Raw genomic sequence first — 15,253 nt, 5'->3', positions numbered from 1 at the left:
TGCTGGTGGTCAAGGCCAGGCAGGTTCACATTGGATTCGAGCAGATGGTAGAAAAACTGCAGAGCCAGAAAGCTCTGGGCCATTCCATTTAGTGTGGAGAACATTTTTATTTATTTTTTTTATTTATTTATTCATTTTTTTTTTTTTTTTTTTAGAGAGGAGAGGGAGAGACAGAGAGAGAGAGAGAGGAGAGACAGAGAGAGAGAAGGGGGGTGGGCCATTCCATTTAATAAAGTCTCACAACAGCAGACAAGCACACAGGCAGGAGAAAACTGCTTCTCAGGCAAACAAACAGCAAGAATGGCCCCTCACAGTGGTGGGCAGGCAATCTGCCATCCGCAATCCCCCATCTCTCTCTAGCGCAAGCACCCATAGCCTTACATAGGCTGTGCACACGTGGCACTGCTACGCAACCATACACCAATCAGGCAAAATGCTTGCAGCTGGTAACCCCGCGAGCAAACATAACAAAACTGACCCACACCTACCTGGTCAACCATGGTTTGAAAATGTTAGATAGAAAATTCAAAAAATAAACAACGAATAAGTTCCCAATTGCATATCACTCTGAGTAGCATGATGAAATCTTGCATCATCCTGCTCTGTCCCACCTGGGATGTGAGTAGTCCCTTAGTTCAGTGTTTCCATACTGTTTCTGCTCCTTGACCAGTAGTCACTTAGTAGCTGCCTCAGTTATCAGATCAACTTGCAAATGTTATGGTTATGGGAAAGGGGACTTTGCAGACATCATTATATTCAGGATCTTGATATGATGGGGAGATTATTCTGTATTTGCAGGTAGGTCCTAAATGTAATCCCAGGTGTCTTTATGAGAAGGAAGCAGAGGGCAGTTTTCCACAGAAGTTGCAGGTGTGACAATGGAAGCAAGAGGTTGGAGTGATGCAGGAAGGAAGGGGTCACGAGCCAAGGAACTCAGGAGGCCTCTCAGACGCTGGAAAAGGCAAGGATGTGGATTCTCCTCTGGAGCCTCCAGAAGGAACCAGCCCTGCTGACACCTTGATTTTAGCCCAGTAATACTGATTTCATATTTCTGGCTTCCAGAAATATAAGAATAATTTTTGTTGTTTTGAGCCAGAAGTTTCATGATAATTTATTGCAGCAGCCATAGGAAACTAATACTGTTTTTACAACAGTTTCTTTCATATGTAATCTATCATATATCTTTCCACATCAGCATATGTGTCTCCTTCACCTTTACTGTCAGCTGCCTGATGTCCCTCATGCCAAGGTTACCTTGTTTACTGGACCATTCTCCTGATGGATGTTTCAGTTGTCTCTAAGGCTTCACTGTGGCCCAGCCTGACTTCTAAAACTGTTTCTCACAGCATGGTGTGCAAGCGTTCATTAACTGCATTTGGCCTGTCTCCCTCTTTTTGATTGGTTAAAAATGACTCGTGTGTTTCTGTTGTTAAGGGCCTTATCTGCCCCCCATTCCATGCCCAGCTCCCTCCACGACCTTGGCCCAGGACCCATTCCTAAACAGCTCACTCAGCAGATGCTTGATGATTTCAGAAGGCGAAAGGGTCGCAGGTTCGTCCGTCAGCTCTCTGCAGAGCTCCCTAGGACTGCGCCCGCCTTGCTGTCAAGCAAAGCCAAATCAGGAGCATAGCCAAAATCCTGACCACATGGGTTTCCATTTTACTGTCTCTTCAATCGCTTCCACAGCGAGTTAGCTCAACTTACAAACCAAACACATATTTTCCTGTCGGCACTGCACTTTTCCCCTGAAGAGTTAGAAGCCTGTGGCCTCTGGGTCCAGATCTGACCTGGCTGTGGGCCGGCGATTCATGCAGTCACACAGCAGCATCTGCACCACCCTCCCAGAGCTGCCTCAAGGGACATGGGGACACGAGGCTGCAGGGAATACTGTCCACAGATTGGCTTCAGGGTGGGGGGGTAGATAGGTGCAGTTCCGAGGCGGACCCAGGCAGTGGCCGAGCAAAAGCACTTCACAGTTATCCTGCAATTATGAAGCAGACTTTCAAAAAAAAAGATTTCTGAAGGTGTTTTATGCAAAATGACTTGTGACATGCCATGGTGTTCCTTCAATAGAGAGACACAAACCTTTACATGGGGCTTTCTAAGTGCCTGTGCTCCTGTCGCTGGGGGAAGACACACTGAGGGGTGATTTTGGGAATGCTCATTCTGAGCTCTTTCCTGCAATCTGTCTCCACCCCCGCCCCCCAGTGTCCTGTCATCTCACGTCTCCCATGTTGCCAGTGACAGTGTGTCATCCAGGAAGCCACAAGCCTGGGGGAGCTGAAGACTCGATTTCCAACTAAGGTCACATTCACAGGTTCCAAGACAGGGATTAAGACTTGGACATAAATCTGAGGGGGGAGGAGAGACACACTTCGGCTCATGACAAAAGCCAACCTCTCCTCCTCCAATTTTAACAGCACTTAATTTTTTACTGACAAATTCTTTATAACAGCAAATTAATCTCAGTATTATAAAACAGATCATTTGTGACTTTTTAACGGTAAAGAAGAGACTTTTATTCTTAGAGATTTGGTTCTTAATAGGGGTGTAGATTTAAATTGAGAACTCAGTTGTACTATTCTGGCATAATAAACAGTCAGTGGATGACTTAAATTATGATATGAGCCCTGGCTGGTTGGCTCAGCGGTAGAGCATCGGCCTAGCGTGCGGAGGACCGGGGTTCGATTCCCGGCCAGGGCACACAGGAGAAGCACCCATTTGCTTCTCCACCCCTCCGCCACGCCTTCCTCACTGTCTCTCTCTTCCTCTCCCGCAGCCAAGGCTCCATTGGAGCAAAGATGGCCCGGGCGCTGGGGATGGCTCTGTGGCCTCTGCCTCAGGCGCTAGAGTGGCTCTGGTCACAACATGGCGACGCCCAGGATGGGCAGAGCATCGCCCCCTGGTGGGCAGAGCGTCGCCCCATGGTGGGCGTGCCAGGTGGATCCCGGTCAGGCGCATGCGGGAGTCTGTCTGTCTCTCCCTGTTTCCAGCTTTAGAAAAATGCAAAAAAAAAAAAATTATGATATGAAATGCAAAGTTTAGTTTGTACAATAATACCAATATAAGATTAAAAAATTTTTTTAAAGCTTAATATATCAGGCCCTGGTCAGATAACTCAGCTCGTTAGAGCATCATCCTAAAATGCAGTTTGATCCCTGGTCAGAGCACATACAGAAATACATCAGTATTTCTCTCTCTCTCTCCCTTCCTCTCTCACTAAAATCAAACAATTAAAAAAAAAAGATTAATCAGACTGAAAAAACTATGCCTTATTTACCTTTTTCTTTCTTTCTTTCTTTTTTTTTTTTTTTTTTTTTTTGGTGAGGAGAAGGGTGGTATTAATGCTAGTGGCCAAGGCCAGGCAGATCCACATTGGATTTGGATAGATGGTAGAAAACTGTGGAGCCAGAAAGGGCCATTCCATTTAATAAAGTCTCACAATAGTAGACAAGCACACAGGCAGGGGAAACCACCTCTCAGGCAAACAATCAGCAAAATGGCCCCTCACAGTGGCAGGCAGGCAATCTACACGTCCGTAATTCCCATCTCTCATCTTTCTCAAGCACAAGCACCCATAGCCTTACATAGGCTACGCACATGTGCCTCTGCCACGTGCTGATGCACTAATCAGGCAAAGTGCTTGCAGCTGGTAACCTGTGAGCAAACCTAACACAGCTGCTCCACAAGGAATAAGAACATTTACGATGGGGCCAAATTCTTTGCCAGGTGCCCAGTCCCAAAGCTGCCATTTTGGGCAATCTTCTCCCACCCACAGGTACAGAGGGGCTGCTAGCCACAACCCCATCAGGAAGGAATGGGCCATGCAAAGGCTGCTGGGAATAGCTTTCCAGGCTGACAGTGCAAAGCCAGGGGCAGAAAATAGGGAGGGAGGGTGAGGAGGTAATGAGATCACAGCTTTGTCACTGGGTAGCCAGTGAGTGTCCTGAGAACTGGGGACAACAGTTGTCCTTGCTCAAGGTGCTCACTCTGTAAAGGCCAACTGTTATTATTATTGATGCTGTTGTTGTTAGTCTTTTTCACATCAGGCAGGGACTTTGAGGCCTTCCCCTGTCCTCAGCAGAAACACGGTTGGTTTTCTACACCAAGTTTGATAAGCTGGGAAGAGTGCCTCTGGAATGAACCTTGAAAGGTCATGCTGAGTGAAAGAAGCCAGTCCCCAAAGCCCACATGATGCAAGATTCCATCTCTACAAAATGCCAGGCACAGACAGATCCTTAGAGACAGAAAGTGGATTAATGGTTGCCAGGGCTGGGGGAGGAGGATGGAGAGTGACTGCTAATGGGGACAGGGTCTCCTCTGGGGATGATAGAAATGTTCTAGAATTAGGTTATGGTGATGATTGCAAAACTGTTGAATTGTATATTTTAAGTGAGTGAGCTTCATAGGAAGTAAATTTTATCTTGATAAAATTATTTTAAAAAAGAAAGAAAGTTGAAAAAAGGGAAGGAGAGAAGGAAGGAAAGAAGGGAGGAAAAGAAAGGGAAGGGAAGGGAAGAAGGAAGGAAGGAAGGAAGGAAGGAAGGAAGGAAGGAAGGAAGGAAGGAAGGAAAGGAAGGAAAGGAAGGAAGGAAGGAAGGAAGGAAGGAAGGAAGGAAGGAAGGAAGGAAGGAAGGAAGGAAGAAGGAAGGGAAAGAGGGAGGGAGGGAGAGAAGAAGGAAGAAAGGAAGCAGTGGTAGAGGAAGCAGGGGGTGACCCCTGAGTTCTGTCCCCTGGAGCTAAAATCCATTGGAGATGCCAGGTGACAAGGGATGGCTGGTGACATAGGAGTGGTCACTGTTCTCCAGGGTGTGGTTCCCATGGCTGTCCTTTTTGGGGGCCAGAGGCTGGGTGTTTTTTACAGCCCTGTGAGAGGAAGCCGAGAGCTCTGTGAAAGAGGCAGCCTGAGGTCAAAAGCTCCAGGATGAGCTTGGTGCCGCTGACCACTTTATCATTTCACCCATAGCTGTGCTTTGCTGTAGACTATACTGCTTTGGTTTTTGTACTGTACCTCACTCCTCACACAGGGACCATCGCGGAAGAAGCCTGTTGCATAGATTGTGAGGTGAGCAACCCTAAAGGGGTGGAATGTGGGGCAGCTGTGTTAGGTTTGCTCACAGGTTACCAGCTGCAAGCACTGTGCTTGATTAGTGCATGAGCCCGTGGCAGAGGCACGTGTGCGAGGCCTGTATAAGGCTATGGGTGCTTCCCCTGGGCTTGATTCTCCCAGATCGCTCTCCTGCCACCATGAGGTGTGGTTCTCCTTGCTCCCTTGCCCTTACTGCTAGTAGCAGGTTTTTCTTTGTTTATTAGCTCTTTCCCTTTTGTTGTTTATTTGCTCACCTGTCCTTGTGAGCCTCCAATAAACGGGTATGACCCAATGCTTTCCGGCTCTGCAGTTTTTCTACCGTCTGCCTGTAAGGCCAGTGGCCAAGGCCAGGCAGGTTCACACTGGATTTAAGCAGACGGTAGAAAAACTGCGGAGCCAGAAAGGGCTGGGCCATTCCATTTAATAAAGTCTCATAATGGCGGACAAGCACACAAGCAGGGGAAACTGCATCTCAGGCAAGCAGCAAAATGGCCCCTCACAGTGGCCGGCAGGCAATCCACGCATCCACGTATCGGCTCATCCGCAATCCCCAGTCTCTCATCTCTCTCCCTCGAGTACAAACACTCATATCCTTATACAGGTTATGCACACGTGCCTCTGCCATGTGCTCACACACTAATCAAGCAAAGTGATTGATTAAACAAGCCTAGCACAAACAAGCCTAACACAAACAAGCCTAACACAACTGCCCTCCACTGCCCAATCCAGTGTGACCCTGCCTGGCCTCAGCCACTGGCATTACACCAGGGAAAACTGAAACCTCGGAAAGCAAGACTATGGAGCAGGGAGAGTGCTGTTCGGGGAGCTGCTGTCGGGGAGAAGGTGGCATTCTCAAGGTGTCTTATTTTGTCCAAATGTTAACAGTGAGAGGAAAACTAAACGACCCTCTCCTAGAGGTTTCCCACCAGAACCTTGCCATTCGGCAATGGGGGGGGATCACAAAGGGAGAGGAAAGATGAAGGTGGGCGTGGGTGTCTCGTGATGGAATGAGTTGAACACAGGCATTGGCACGCACAGCCACATCCAGTCTGACCCCTCAGCAAGGGTGCCCAGGCCTGCCTTCCCAGCACAGTGGCAGTGCTCACGGCGCCCACAAATGCTCTAAATCAGGGGTCCCCACACTTTTTACACAGGGGGCCAGTTCACTGTCCCTCAGACAGTTGGAGGGCCGCCACATACAGTGCTCCTCTCACTGACCACCAATGAAAGAGGTGCCCCTGCCGGATAAATGGCCTCAGGGGGCCGCATGTGGCCAGCCCGCAGGCTGTAGTTTGAGGACGCCTGCTCTAAATTGTTCAGGGTCAGGGGTTCACTGAACTAATCTTCAAACATCAGGGGTCTCTGCAATCACCAAGGAGAGACTTCAGGAACTGCCTAGAACCCAATCAGTTCCAATTAGCTAAAAGGCAGGAATATGAGCTGGGGCTGGAGCAGGGAGGGGAGAGGAGAGGAAGCCCAGCCTGGGCTGTCCCATGGAAACAGGGCACTGGGAGGCAGAGAGGGATCCCCAGCCGCATGGTCAGTGAGAACTGCCATGATTTAGCAATACCACCCTTTATAATTAATTGCATCATTCAAAAGCTATGTTTCAGTAGGTCAGACAGAGAAAGAAGGACAAATACTGCATGATTTCACTCATATGAGGCTCCTAGAATAGGCAAATCCACAGAGACAGAAAGCGAAACAGAGGTTACCGTGGTCTGAGGAGGGAAATAATAGGGAGTTAGTGTTAAGGAATAGAAAGTTTATGTTGAGAATGGTGAAAACTTTGGGTACAGATGGTGATCATTACGTAACACTGTGAATACATTTAATGCCACATATTGAACACTTAGAAATGGTAAGAATGATATTATGTATAGAATCTATCATACTGAATTCTTTTTTTTTAATTTTAATTATTGCCTGGCCTGTGGGATAAAGGGTCGACCTCTAATGCTAAGTTCGCCAGTTTAAAACCTTGAGCTTGCCCAGTCAAGGCACATACAACAAACAATGAGCAAATAAAGTAAAGCAACTATGAGTTGAAACTTCCTACACCTCATCCCTCTCTCTTTCTCCTCTCCTTGTAAAATCAATAAATAAAGTCTTTAAAGAAATTTCTTTAAATTATTGATTAGAGAGAGAAAGAAACATTAATTTGCTTTCTGCCTATTTATGCATTCATTGGTTGATTCTTGTATGTGAGCTACCCAACCAGGGCCATATTGCATTTTTTTTAATGGAAAAGAAAATGAAAATACAAACTGGCACTTCGGTATAGAAACCAGCTTCTTTGGAAGTGGTTGTCACTGTCCCTGTTTGTAGGTGATGGATGTGCAGTCCAGGAAGATTGTGCCATTTATCTACAGTCACCTGGAGTGTTTTGAGCCACAGTCCTTCACCACCACCCACCTTCACAGTCATTCCTCAGGGTCAAGTGGAGTCTGTGATTTGCTGGCACGTACCTATCCTGGTCCCCTTGCTGTGGCAGGTGCTCCAGATGTGTCTGAACCTGAGTTTATGGGAGGTGACATGGTCTATCCAGATCATCCCTTCTACCTTGTTCTGATGGTGGCCCGATCCGCTATCACTGGTCATGTTAAGGCATTCTTACACGTAGGGTCCTGTCTTCCCTAAATCGTCCTCGTACCTGCACATGGTGGCCATGGCTCCTGCCTAGAATTAAGGCAGCCTGGGAGGAGTTTGAAAGCTGCTTCTTGTCCAAACCTACTAAACAATCTTAGGCCAGAAGAAACTCCCCATCTGTGCAGTGAGCAATCAATCTAGGAGGCAGGGGTGGTCCCTGAAACCAAAGCCATAGCACCCTCTTTTTCCCAGGGAAGTCTGTTTGTGTCTCTGATTGGACACTGTATTAGTTTCCTAAGGCAACTGCAACAAATAGCTTTAAACAACAGAAATTTATTCTCTCAGTTCTGGAAGCTGGGCGTCTGAAGTCAAGGTGTCAACAGTGCCACACTCCCTCTGAAGGCTTTAGGGGAGGATCCTGTCTTCCTCTTCCTGCTACTGGGGGCTCCCAGCATTTCTTGACTTGTGTCCACATCACCCCAATCTCTGCCACTATCTTTAGTTGGCCTTTTCCTCTTCTCTGTCTCAAATCTTCCTCTGCCTTTCTCTTATAAGACTACTTGTCATGGGATTTAGAGCCCATCAGATAACTCAGGATGAGCTCATCTCAAAATCCTTTATGTAATTACATCTGCAAAGACCCTTTTCCAAATAAGGTTACAGTCACAGGTTCCAGAGGTCCAAGTTCCATATGGCTATAACTTGTGTGTGTGGTGTGGAGAGGGGGCACCATTCACTCCGGTACAGTACCCAAGCACATTCTCTTTGAAGGCTGGGCTGAACCTTGTCAGTTCTCTGGGCAAACCATGTCTTCTTTATCTCCTGTCCAGATAGCGCCCCAAGCAGACCTAACCTTCTCATGATGCGGAATTCTCTTGGAAGACCAACAACCTCAGAATCGTAGCCCCCACCGCAGATAACAGATGCTTAAATGTTCTACATGACATAGCTGGGCATTCTTAACAAGGCTGGGCGGCAGTCCAGAGTGTCGAGCTGAGCAGCCCCTGGAGAGAGTTGAGCCCCACACTCAGCCCCGGGTGATGCTGGACCAGCACCTAAATATGAAACCAATTGTGTTAAGTCATTAGAAGCTTTGACATTCTAGGACACTTGACTCAAAAAGATGCCTACAATACTGAAGATGAAAAAGAGTCAGGTTACAAATGTACAATTCCAGTCCACTTTTTCTGAAATTCTATTAGAATTAAAATGCTCCAAAGTGCAAATCATACCAATCGCTCAGTGGTAACCGTTCCGGATGATTTGTAACTCTCCTGTGATTATCTCAAATTTCTACAATGAACTGGTAAAAAGAAGTGAGCCAAGATATAATAAAGAAATATTAAGCCCTGGCCGGTTGGCTCAGCGGTAGAGCGTCAGCCTGGCGTGCGGGGGACCCAGGTTCGATTCCCGGCCAGGGCACATAGGAGAAGCGCCCATTTGCTTCTCCACCCCCCCCCTTCCTCTCTGTCTCTCTCTTCCCCTCCCGCAGCCAAGGCTCCATTGGAGCAAAGATGGCCCAGGCCCGAGCGCTGGGGATGGCTCCTTGGCCTCTGCCCCAGGCGCTAGAGTGGCTCTGGTCGCAGCAGAGCCACGCCCCAGAGGGGCAGAGCATCGCCCCCTGGTGGGCAGAGCATCGCCCCTGGTGGGCGTGCCAGGTGGATCCCGGTCGGGTGCATGCAGGAGTCTGTCTGACTGTCTCTCCCCGTTTCCAGCTTCAGAAAAATACAAAAAAAAAAAAAAAAAAAGAAATATTAAAACACTAATTTAATCTATAAGTAATTATACTTTATTTTTTTAATTATGCAGACACGAACAATTTGAGCCGGGGGACTTTGCTGCCCCCCTACAGGCCTTCAGGAGAATCCCCAGCACCAGGACCAGAGATGGGAAGATGGACCCTTTAAAGCCAGACAGAAGTGCTGGTAAACCTCCTCTGTGCAGTGCCCTGATTTCTAAAAGCCCCCCTTCCTCATCTCCTCCTGGAAGATCTGGCCCAGCAGTCGTTTCTCAGTGATGCTTTCCTCCCCCACCCTCCGCTACAGTTAGAGGCACTGTCCACTTTGGTCCCCTTGTTCACCTCTCAAAAGACCGGAGGACCCCTCTGACCCCTGGGACTGTCACATAGGTAAAGGTCAAAAGGCAATAATAAACCCACTATTGTATGCCCACCACCCAAATTAAGGAGTCAGCTGCTCCCTCACTGAAACTTCCTTTCTAAAAAAGTAACCATAAGTTTGTGTGTGACAATTGTCCTGTTATTTTGTTGTTGTTTTTTGTGTTTCTGTCAGTTCCAGCACCTGTCTGGGGAACCCTCACAATATTTTTATGATTTTGAAAAACCTGAGCACTGCCCACATACAGCTTGGTTCCACCGCCTTCCAGCTCCAATGACGCTGATGGGAATTCAAACACCTCTGTTATTTTTTTCAGCAAGTTTGAAAATCTTTCATTCCTAGTGTTCTGAAATGTATGCTGATCTGTCCCGTAGGACAGGCAGCTTCTAATGCAGCACCCATTGATTCCACTTTCTGGTCCTCATACCCTTGTGTTATCCCCTCTCCTGGAGTTCCTGTCTTCTAAGTAACAGAATATGGCCACTTTGTGAAGGGATGTCACTTTTGTGACCAGAGTCCTAAAGATGGTCACTCCATCTTGCTATATGACTCCATCTCCTACTGACTTTAATTAAATAAGCTTCAGTGTTGGAGATGTTTGCACAGAACCTTGGATAATGTCCAGCTAGGGATATCATTGGCAACAACGAGCAAGACAGTGGCCCTCAGTGGAACAGCCCTCAAGGAGGAACTGAATCCCAACAAGAAGTCAGGTGAGCTCGGAAACAGATGATTCCAGTCGAGCCTTTGGATAAGACCCTGGTGGGCTTCTTAACTGCAGCTTCGTGAGACCCTGAAGAAAAAGACCCAGCTGAGCTGCACCCAGATTCCTGACTCACTGGCTGTAATAAATGTATATTGTTTTGCTCTGCTACATTTTGGGGTAATTTGTTAAGTGGTAATAACTAGCTAATACATCCCCATGTGGGCCTTTCCTTACTTTTTGGGCTGTGCCCTCAGTGGGTCAGTCCTCTGCAATTTACTATTATTTCTTTTATACTTTCCTCCTCTGTTTCCCATCCACTTATCAGATAAGGAACCTCTTGGGTGAAATCTTAATTTTTAAAAAAATCTCTCTTCTATTTTCCATTTATGTCTTTTTTATTCTGCTTTCTGGAAGATTTTTTACTGTTTTATCTTCCAACCCTACTATTGGATTTTTTGTTTGGATCATATTTTTTCTACTTTCCAAGATGTCCTATTTTTTTCATAGTACCTCGTTCTTATTTTATAAATGCAAACATTTATTCATTCCTGTCTCTAAGAGTAGTTTTGTTCCCATTCCCTATTTGACTTTCATGGGGCTTTTAGATGCCCAGAAATCCGAGGCAGTTAGTCCATATTTGAGAATGAGACATGAAATACTATGTGAGTGTGTGCGGGCACGAAGCAGGGTGATGGTGCTTGGCACGATGGAGCTTATGGGTATTCTCAGTGAGAGTGCCCCATGTCACGACTACTTTGGAGTCAGTTTCTCAAGGGAAAAATGCTCCACAATGAAGCCTCAGATTAGGACAGAAAGCTGACTTCTGGCATCCTGGAAACAGGGTGGGAAGAGCAGCTTGTAGGCTGCACAGCTCAGGGTGTGGACTTATTTAACTGAACCCCTGATGTCAGCCCTGGATGTCCACTTTTGACTTTACTGATAAGTTTCTTTGAACAGGAGGAGCTACGGGGCAGAACCGGCAGGTGACGAAAATGAGGGGACTAAATCTCCTCATTCTTAGACTTTGATAAATCATTCAGACTTTTAGAGGACACTGCAGACCGGCTTCTGCCAAGAAGCCCAGCTTCGAGTGGAATGTTGGGCCGTGTGCAGGAAGAACGGCCTGCTCAAATGCCGTTTTGCATTTCCCTCTGCAGATTTAGGCCACCATGGAAAGGAACCCCCCGATGGTGCAGGCCCTGCACACGTGCCTTTTGGGCGCATTGTTGCCAATGGGAAATGGCGTGGGTCGCTGCTGGCACAGGGCATGCAAGGGAAAATTACACTTGTTTTGAGGATGGCCTGGCACCTGTAGATTTTTACTTGTCTGTCAGATCCTGCATTCTTTATATCAAGGAAGCTGATTTGGTGGCAGGAAATAGCTACCTAAAGAAACCTGTTCGCGTTAGGAACTCCAGGAATCTTCAAGGAATTGTAGCAGTTGAAAAAACACAGACAAGTGAACAGTACTTCCCAGCCATACAGAAGTTTACTGTGCTGGACCTTGGGATGGTGCTGCTACCAGTGGCCAGCCAGGTGGAAGCATCCTGCCTCATTATCCAGTTAGTTCAAGAACAAACCCAAAAGCCCAGTAAGAACCCTTTCCTCAGGAAGAAACAGGCTGTGATCTCTGAGGCGACCCTACTTTGAATTGTGCAACAGTTCCCAGGAGTTGGGAAAGTCAAAGCTCCCCTTCTGCTTCAGAAGTTCCCAAGTATCCAGCAACTAAGTAATGCTTCCGTCCAAGAACTGGAGCCCAGTAGCACAGCAAATCTATGCGTTCTTCACACGGTCCAGGTGGCAGCTCTTACAGCATTTACTACGTTTTCTCCGTTAGACCACAAACTACAGGATCTTGTTTTTTTTTTCACATTTAGGAATCAAGAAGAAAGATTTCCTTTCACAGCAACTAGAAGCCTGAGTGGAGCGTGCCAGTTGTCCTGCCCTGCTTTCTGGGTGCAGGCACTGAAGTTAGTAGCTCCGATGGTGCTGCCCTGATTCTGCTACCCTGAAGAGGGCCAGCAGGGATCTATCTTCCCGAGAGTCACTTCGATTAGGGACTCCCAGATTCAGCAAAAAGCCGGTTTGGGCAGATTTGACTGTGTGACCTTGACCTGCATCTATCATGGAAATATCTTATCAAGTTTCAGGTGGTGGATATGACCTCCTAAAGGGAAGGTCAAACTTACAATGAAGCACTGTGTACCATACACCCCTTGTTCCTGGTAGCAGAGCCACTGTTCTTCTTCAGGTCTGGTCTTAATAAACCTGTGCTTTGAGGCCTGCTGCCTGTATAAATTTAAAAAAAAAAATGTTTCTTTGAACAGCGGGTGAGCTGTGTTTCTTGTAGGAGAGCAGGAGAGATGGGCATCTGACAGCAGAGTCCAGGGGCAAAGGCCCAGGGCTCCTCGCCTTGACCTACATTCCTTCTCGTCTGTTCCCCTCTGGCTCCTCCCACTGCAGGAGTCTGGAAGCTCTGATCCTTCCCCCATTCCAGCAGGATCCCAGGAGGCACAGGCAGGTGAATGGAGGCAGAAGGGAGAGAGAAGCCACTCTTCGCTGTTTCTGCTAGCGGACCCAGCGAAAGCTGACAACCAAAGACTATGGTGACATTCAAACCCTATCTGTGTCCAAAGCAGTGGCAGGAGTTCCAGGGCATGGTGGTTGCACAGCAGTGGCAAGAAAGGGCTGCTGGGCTCCAACTCTACGTACCTCCACTTGCCTCCCTTCCCCCTCTGCTTCTCGGCCCTTTCAACATGTCCCTGTGTGCGAGTCTGCCCTGCAGGGCCTGTTCTGGGTTCCCTGCTAACTGCTCACACCTTTTTTTTGGCTGTTGTATTTTTCTGAAGTGAGAAGCAGGGAGGCAGATAGACTCCTGCATACACCCAACCAGGATCCAACCAGCACACCCACTAGGGGGCGATGCTCTGCCCGTCTGGGGCGTTGCTCTGTTGCAACCTGATCCATTCTAGTGCCTGAGGCGGAGGCCATGGAGCTATCCTCAGTGCCCAGGCCAACTTTGTTCCAGTGGAGCCTTAGCAGCAGGAAGGGAAGAGAGAGATAGAGAGAAAGGAGAGGGGGAAAGGTGGAGAAGCAGATGAGCGCTTCTCCTGTGTGCCCTGGCCAGGAATCGGTCCCAGGACATTCACACACTGGGCTGATGCTCTACCACCGAGAAAACTGGCCAGGGCTACACCTCTCTTAATATTTTATGCATTTTTGAGAAATATGTGACATTTATCACTTTAACCTTTTTTTAACTGTACAGTTCAGTGACATTTAATTCATTTATGACCTTCCGCCACGATCACCATTTTCTAGTTCCAGAAGTTCTCTTCACCCCAAACAGAAACATTAAGCAGTAACTTCCCTCCCTCTGTCAGCCCCTGGAAACCTCTATTCTACTTTCTGTCTCCATAAATCCGCCTATCCTAGGGACCTCATATAAGTGGAAGCATACAGTCAACACTTGTCCTTTAGTGTCTGGCTTCTTTCACTCAACACTTTTCATCCTTGCTGTGGCCCAATAACATTTCCTTTACATTCCAATCCATTTACATTCCAATAACATTTACTGCCCGGTAACATTCCATTGTGTGGATACAACACATTTTGTTTATCTACTCCTCTGTCGATAGACATTTGGATTGTTTCTACCTTTTGACTACTGTAAATAGTGCTGCTATAATCACTTGCACGTAACTTTTTGAGTTCCTAGGCTATAAATTGAACGTTTGTGTCCTCACAGAACTCATGTTAAAACCCTAACCTCCAAGGTGATGTACTGGGAAGTGGGGCCATTGGGGGATTAGGTCATGATGGTGGAGCCCTAATGAATGGGCTTAGTGCCGATATAAGAGACCCCAGACCACTTCCTCACCTCTTCTGCCATGTGAGAATACTGAGGAAATGATCATCTATTAACCAGGCTCTTATCAGACACCAAATCTGCCAATGCCTTGCTCTTGGCCTTCCCATCTCCAAAACTGTAAGAAGTTTCTGCTCCTCATAAGCCATCCAGTCTATGGAATTGGGTTAGAGCAGTCTGAATAGACTAGGACAACCTGTTTTCAATTCTTTTGGGAATATGCTTAGTCATTAATTGCAACGGTATAATGACAGAGGGCACTAACAGCTCTGATTTCGTGAGTAATGAGTGTGGTGGTAAATTTTGTTCAGGTGTGTGAGGTTACAACTCCGTTCTCATTGGGAGAGTTAGGAGAGTTGGCAGGCATGGTGTGATGGCAGATTTTGAGTGTCAGGGTGTGAGGGAGGATAGTGGGAAAGGGGGAGAAGGTTATAATACCTGCCCACACAGAGCAGGTAACTTCCTTCCTCGCATGCTCCAGACAAAAGCTGTCACCTGTGATGGCACTGCCTTTTGGCGTCAGTTCTGTCTTGACTGTTTCCTCACTGAATCTCAGGGAGGATCTAAGCAGTCTTGGTTGCATCTTCTCATCATTTGGGGAAGGCCTGTGTGGTGGCCTTCCCCAAACCTGTCCTGGAAGCTGTCACCAAACTGACATGAAAACAGTAGTTTTTTGATTGTGGATGTGACATTTGTTCAATACAAAAAAAAAAAAGAAAGTGGGGAGTGTTTGAGATCTTGCACCCAGCATATGTTGCCAGTTTCGCTCAAATAAACTCATAAAAATTCTCCAAAAAAGAAAAAAAAAAGGAAAATGTAAGGGAGGGGGCAAGCTACCACACTCTGCCACTCAGACCATCACTGCTGGTGTATTTGGTGCTCCT

At 47.2% G+C, this 15,253-nt stretch overlaps 1 protein-coding gene and 1 pseudogene across 1 annotated transcript in view; one reads left to right on the top strand and one right to left on the bottom strand.

Moving 5' to 3' along the window:
* The window catches only part of CPAMD8 (C3 and PZP like alpha-2-macroglobulin domain containing 8), a 110,919-nt gene extending 110,419 nt beyond the window's left edge, over positions 1-500 (bottom strand). The window contains 1 exon segment of the mRNA XM_066252643.1: positions 489-500. Within this exon segment, the coding sequence (XP_066108740.1) occupies positions 489-500 (12 nt within the window).
* A 10,707-nt stretch (positions 501-11,207) lies between these two features.
* LOC136319345 (Fanconi anemia core complex-associated protein 24 pseudogene) lies at positions 11,208-12,338 on the top strand (annotated as a pseudogene).
* Positions 12,339-15,253: the final 2,915 nt, after the last annotated feature.

This window comes from Saccopteryx bilineata, chromosome 1, assembly GCF_036850765.1.
Source record: "Saccopteryx bilineata isolate mSacBil1 chromosome 1, mSacBil1_pri_phased_curated, whole genome shotgun sequence".
NCBI classification, from domain to species: domain Eukaryota; kingdom Metazoa; phylum Chordata; class Mammalia; order Chiroptera; family Emballonuridae; genus Saccopteryx; species Saccopteryx bilineata.
This window is presented reverse-complemented; position numbering and strand designations above follow the sequence as displayed.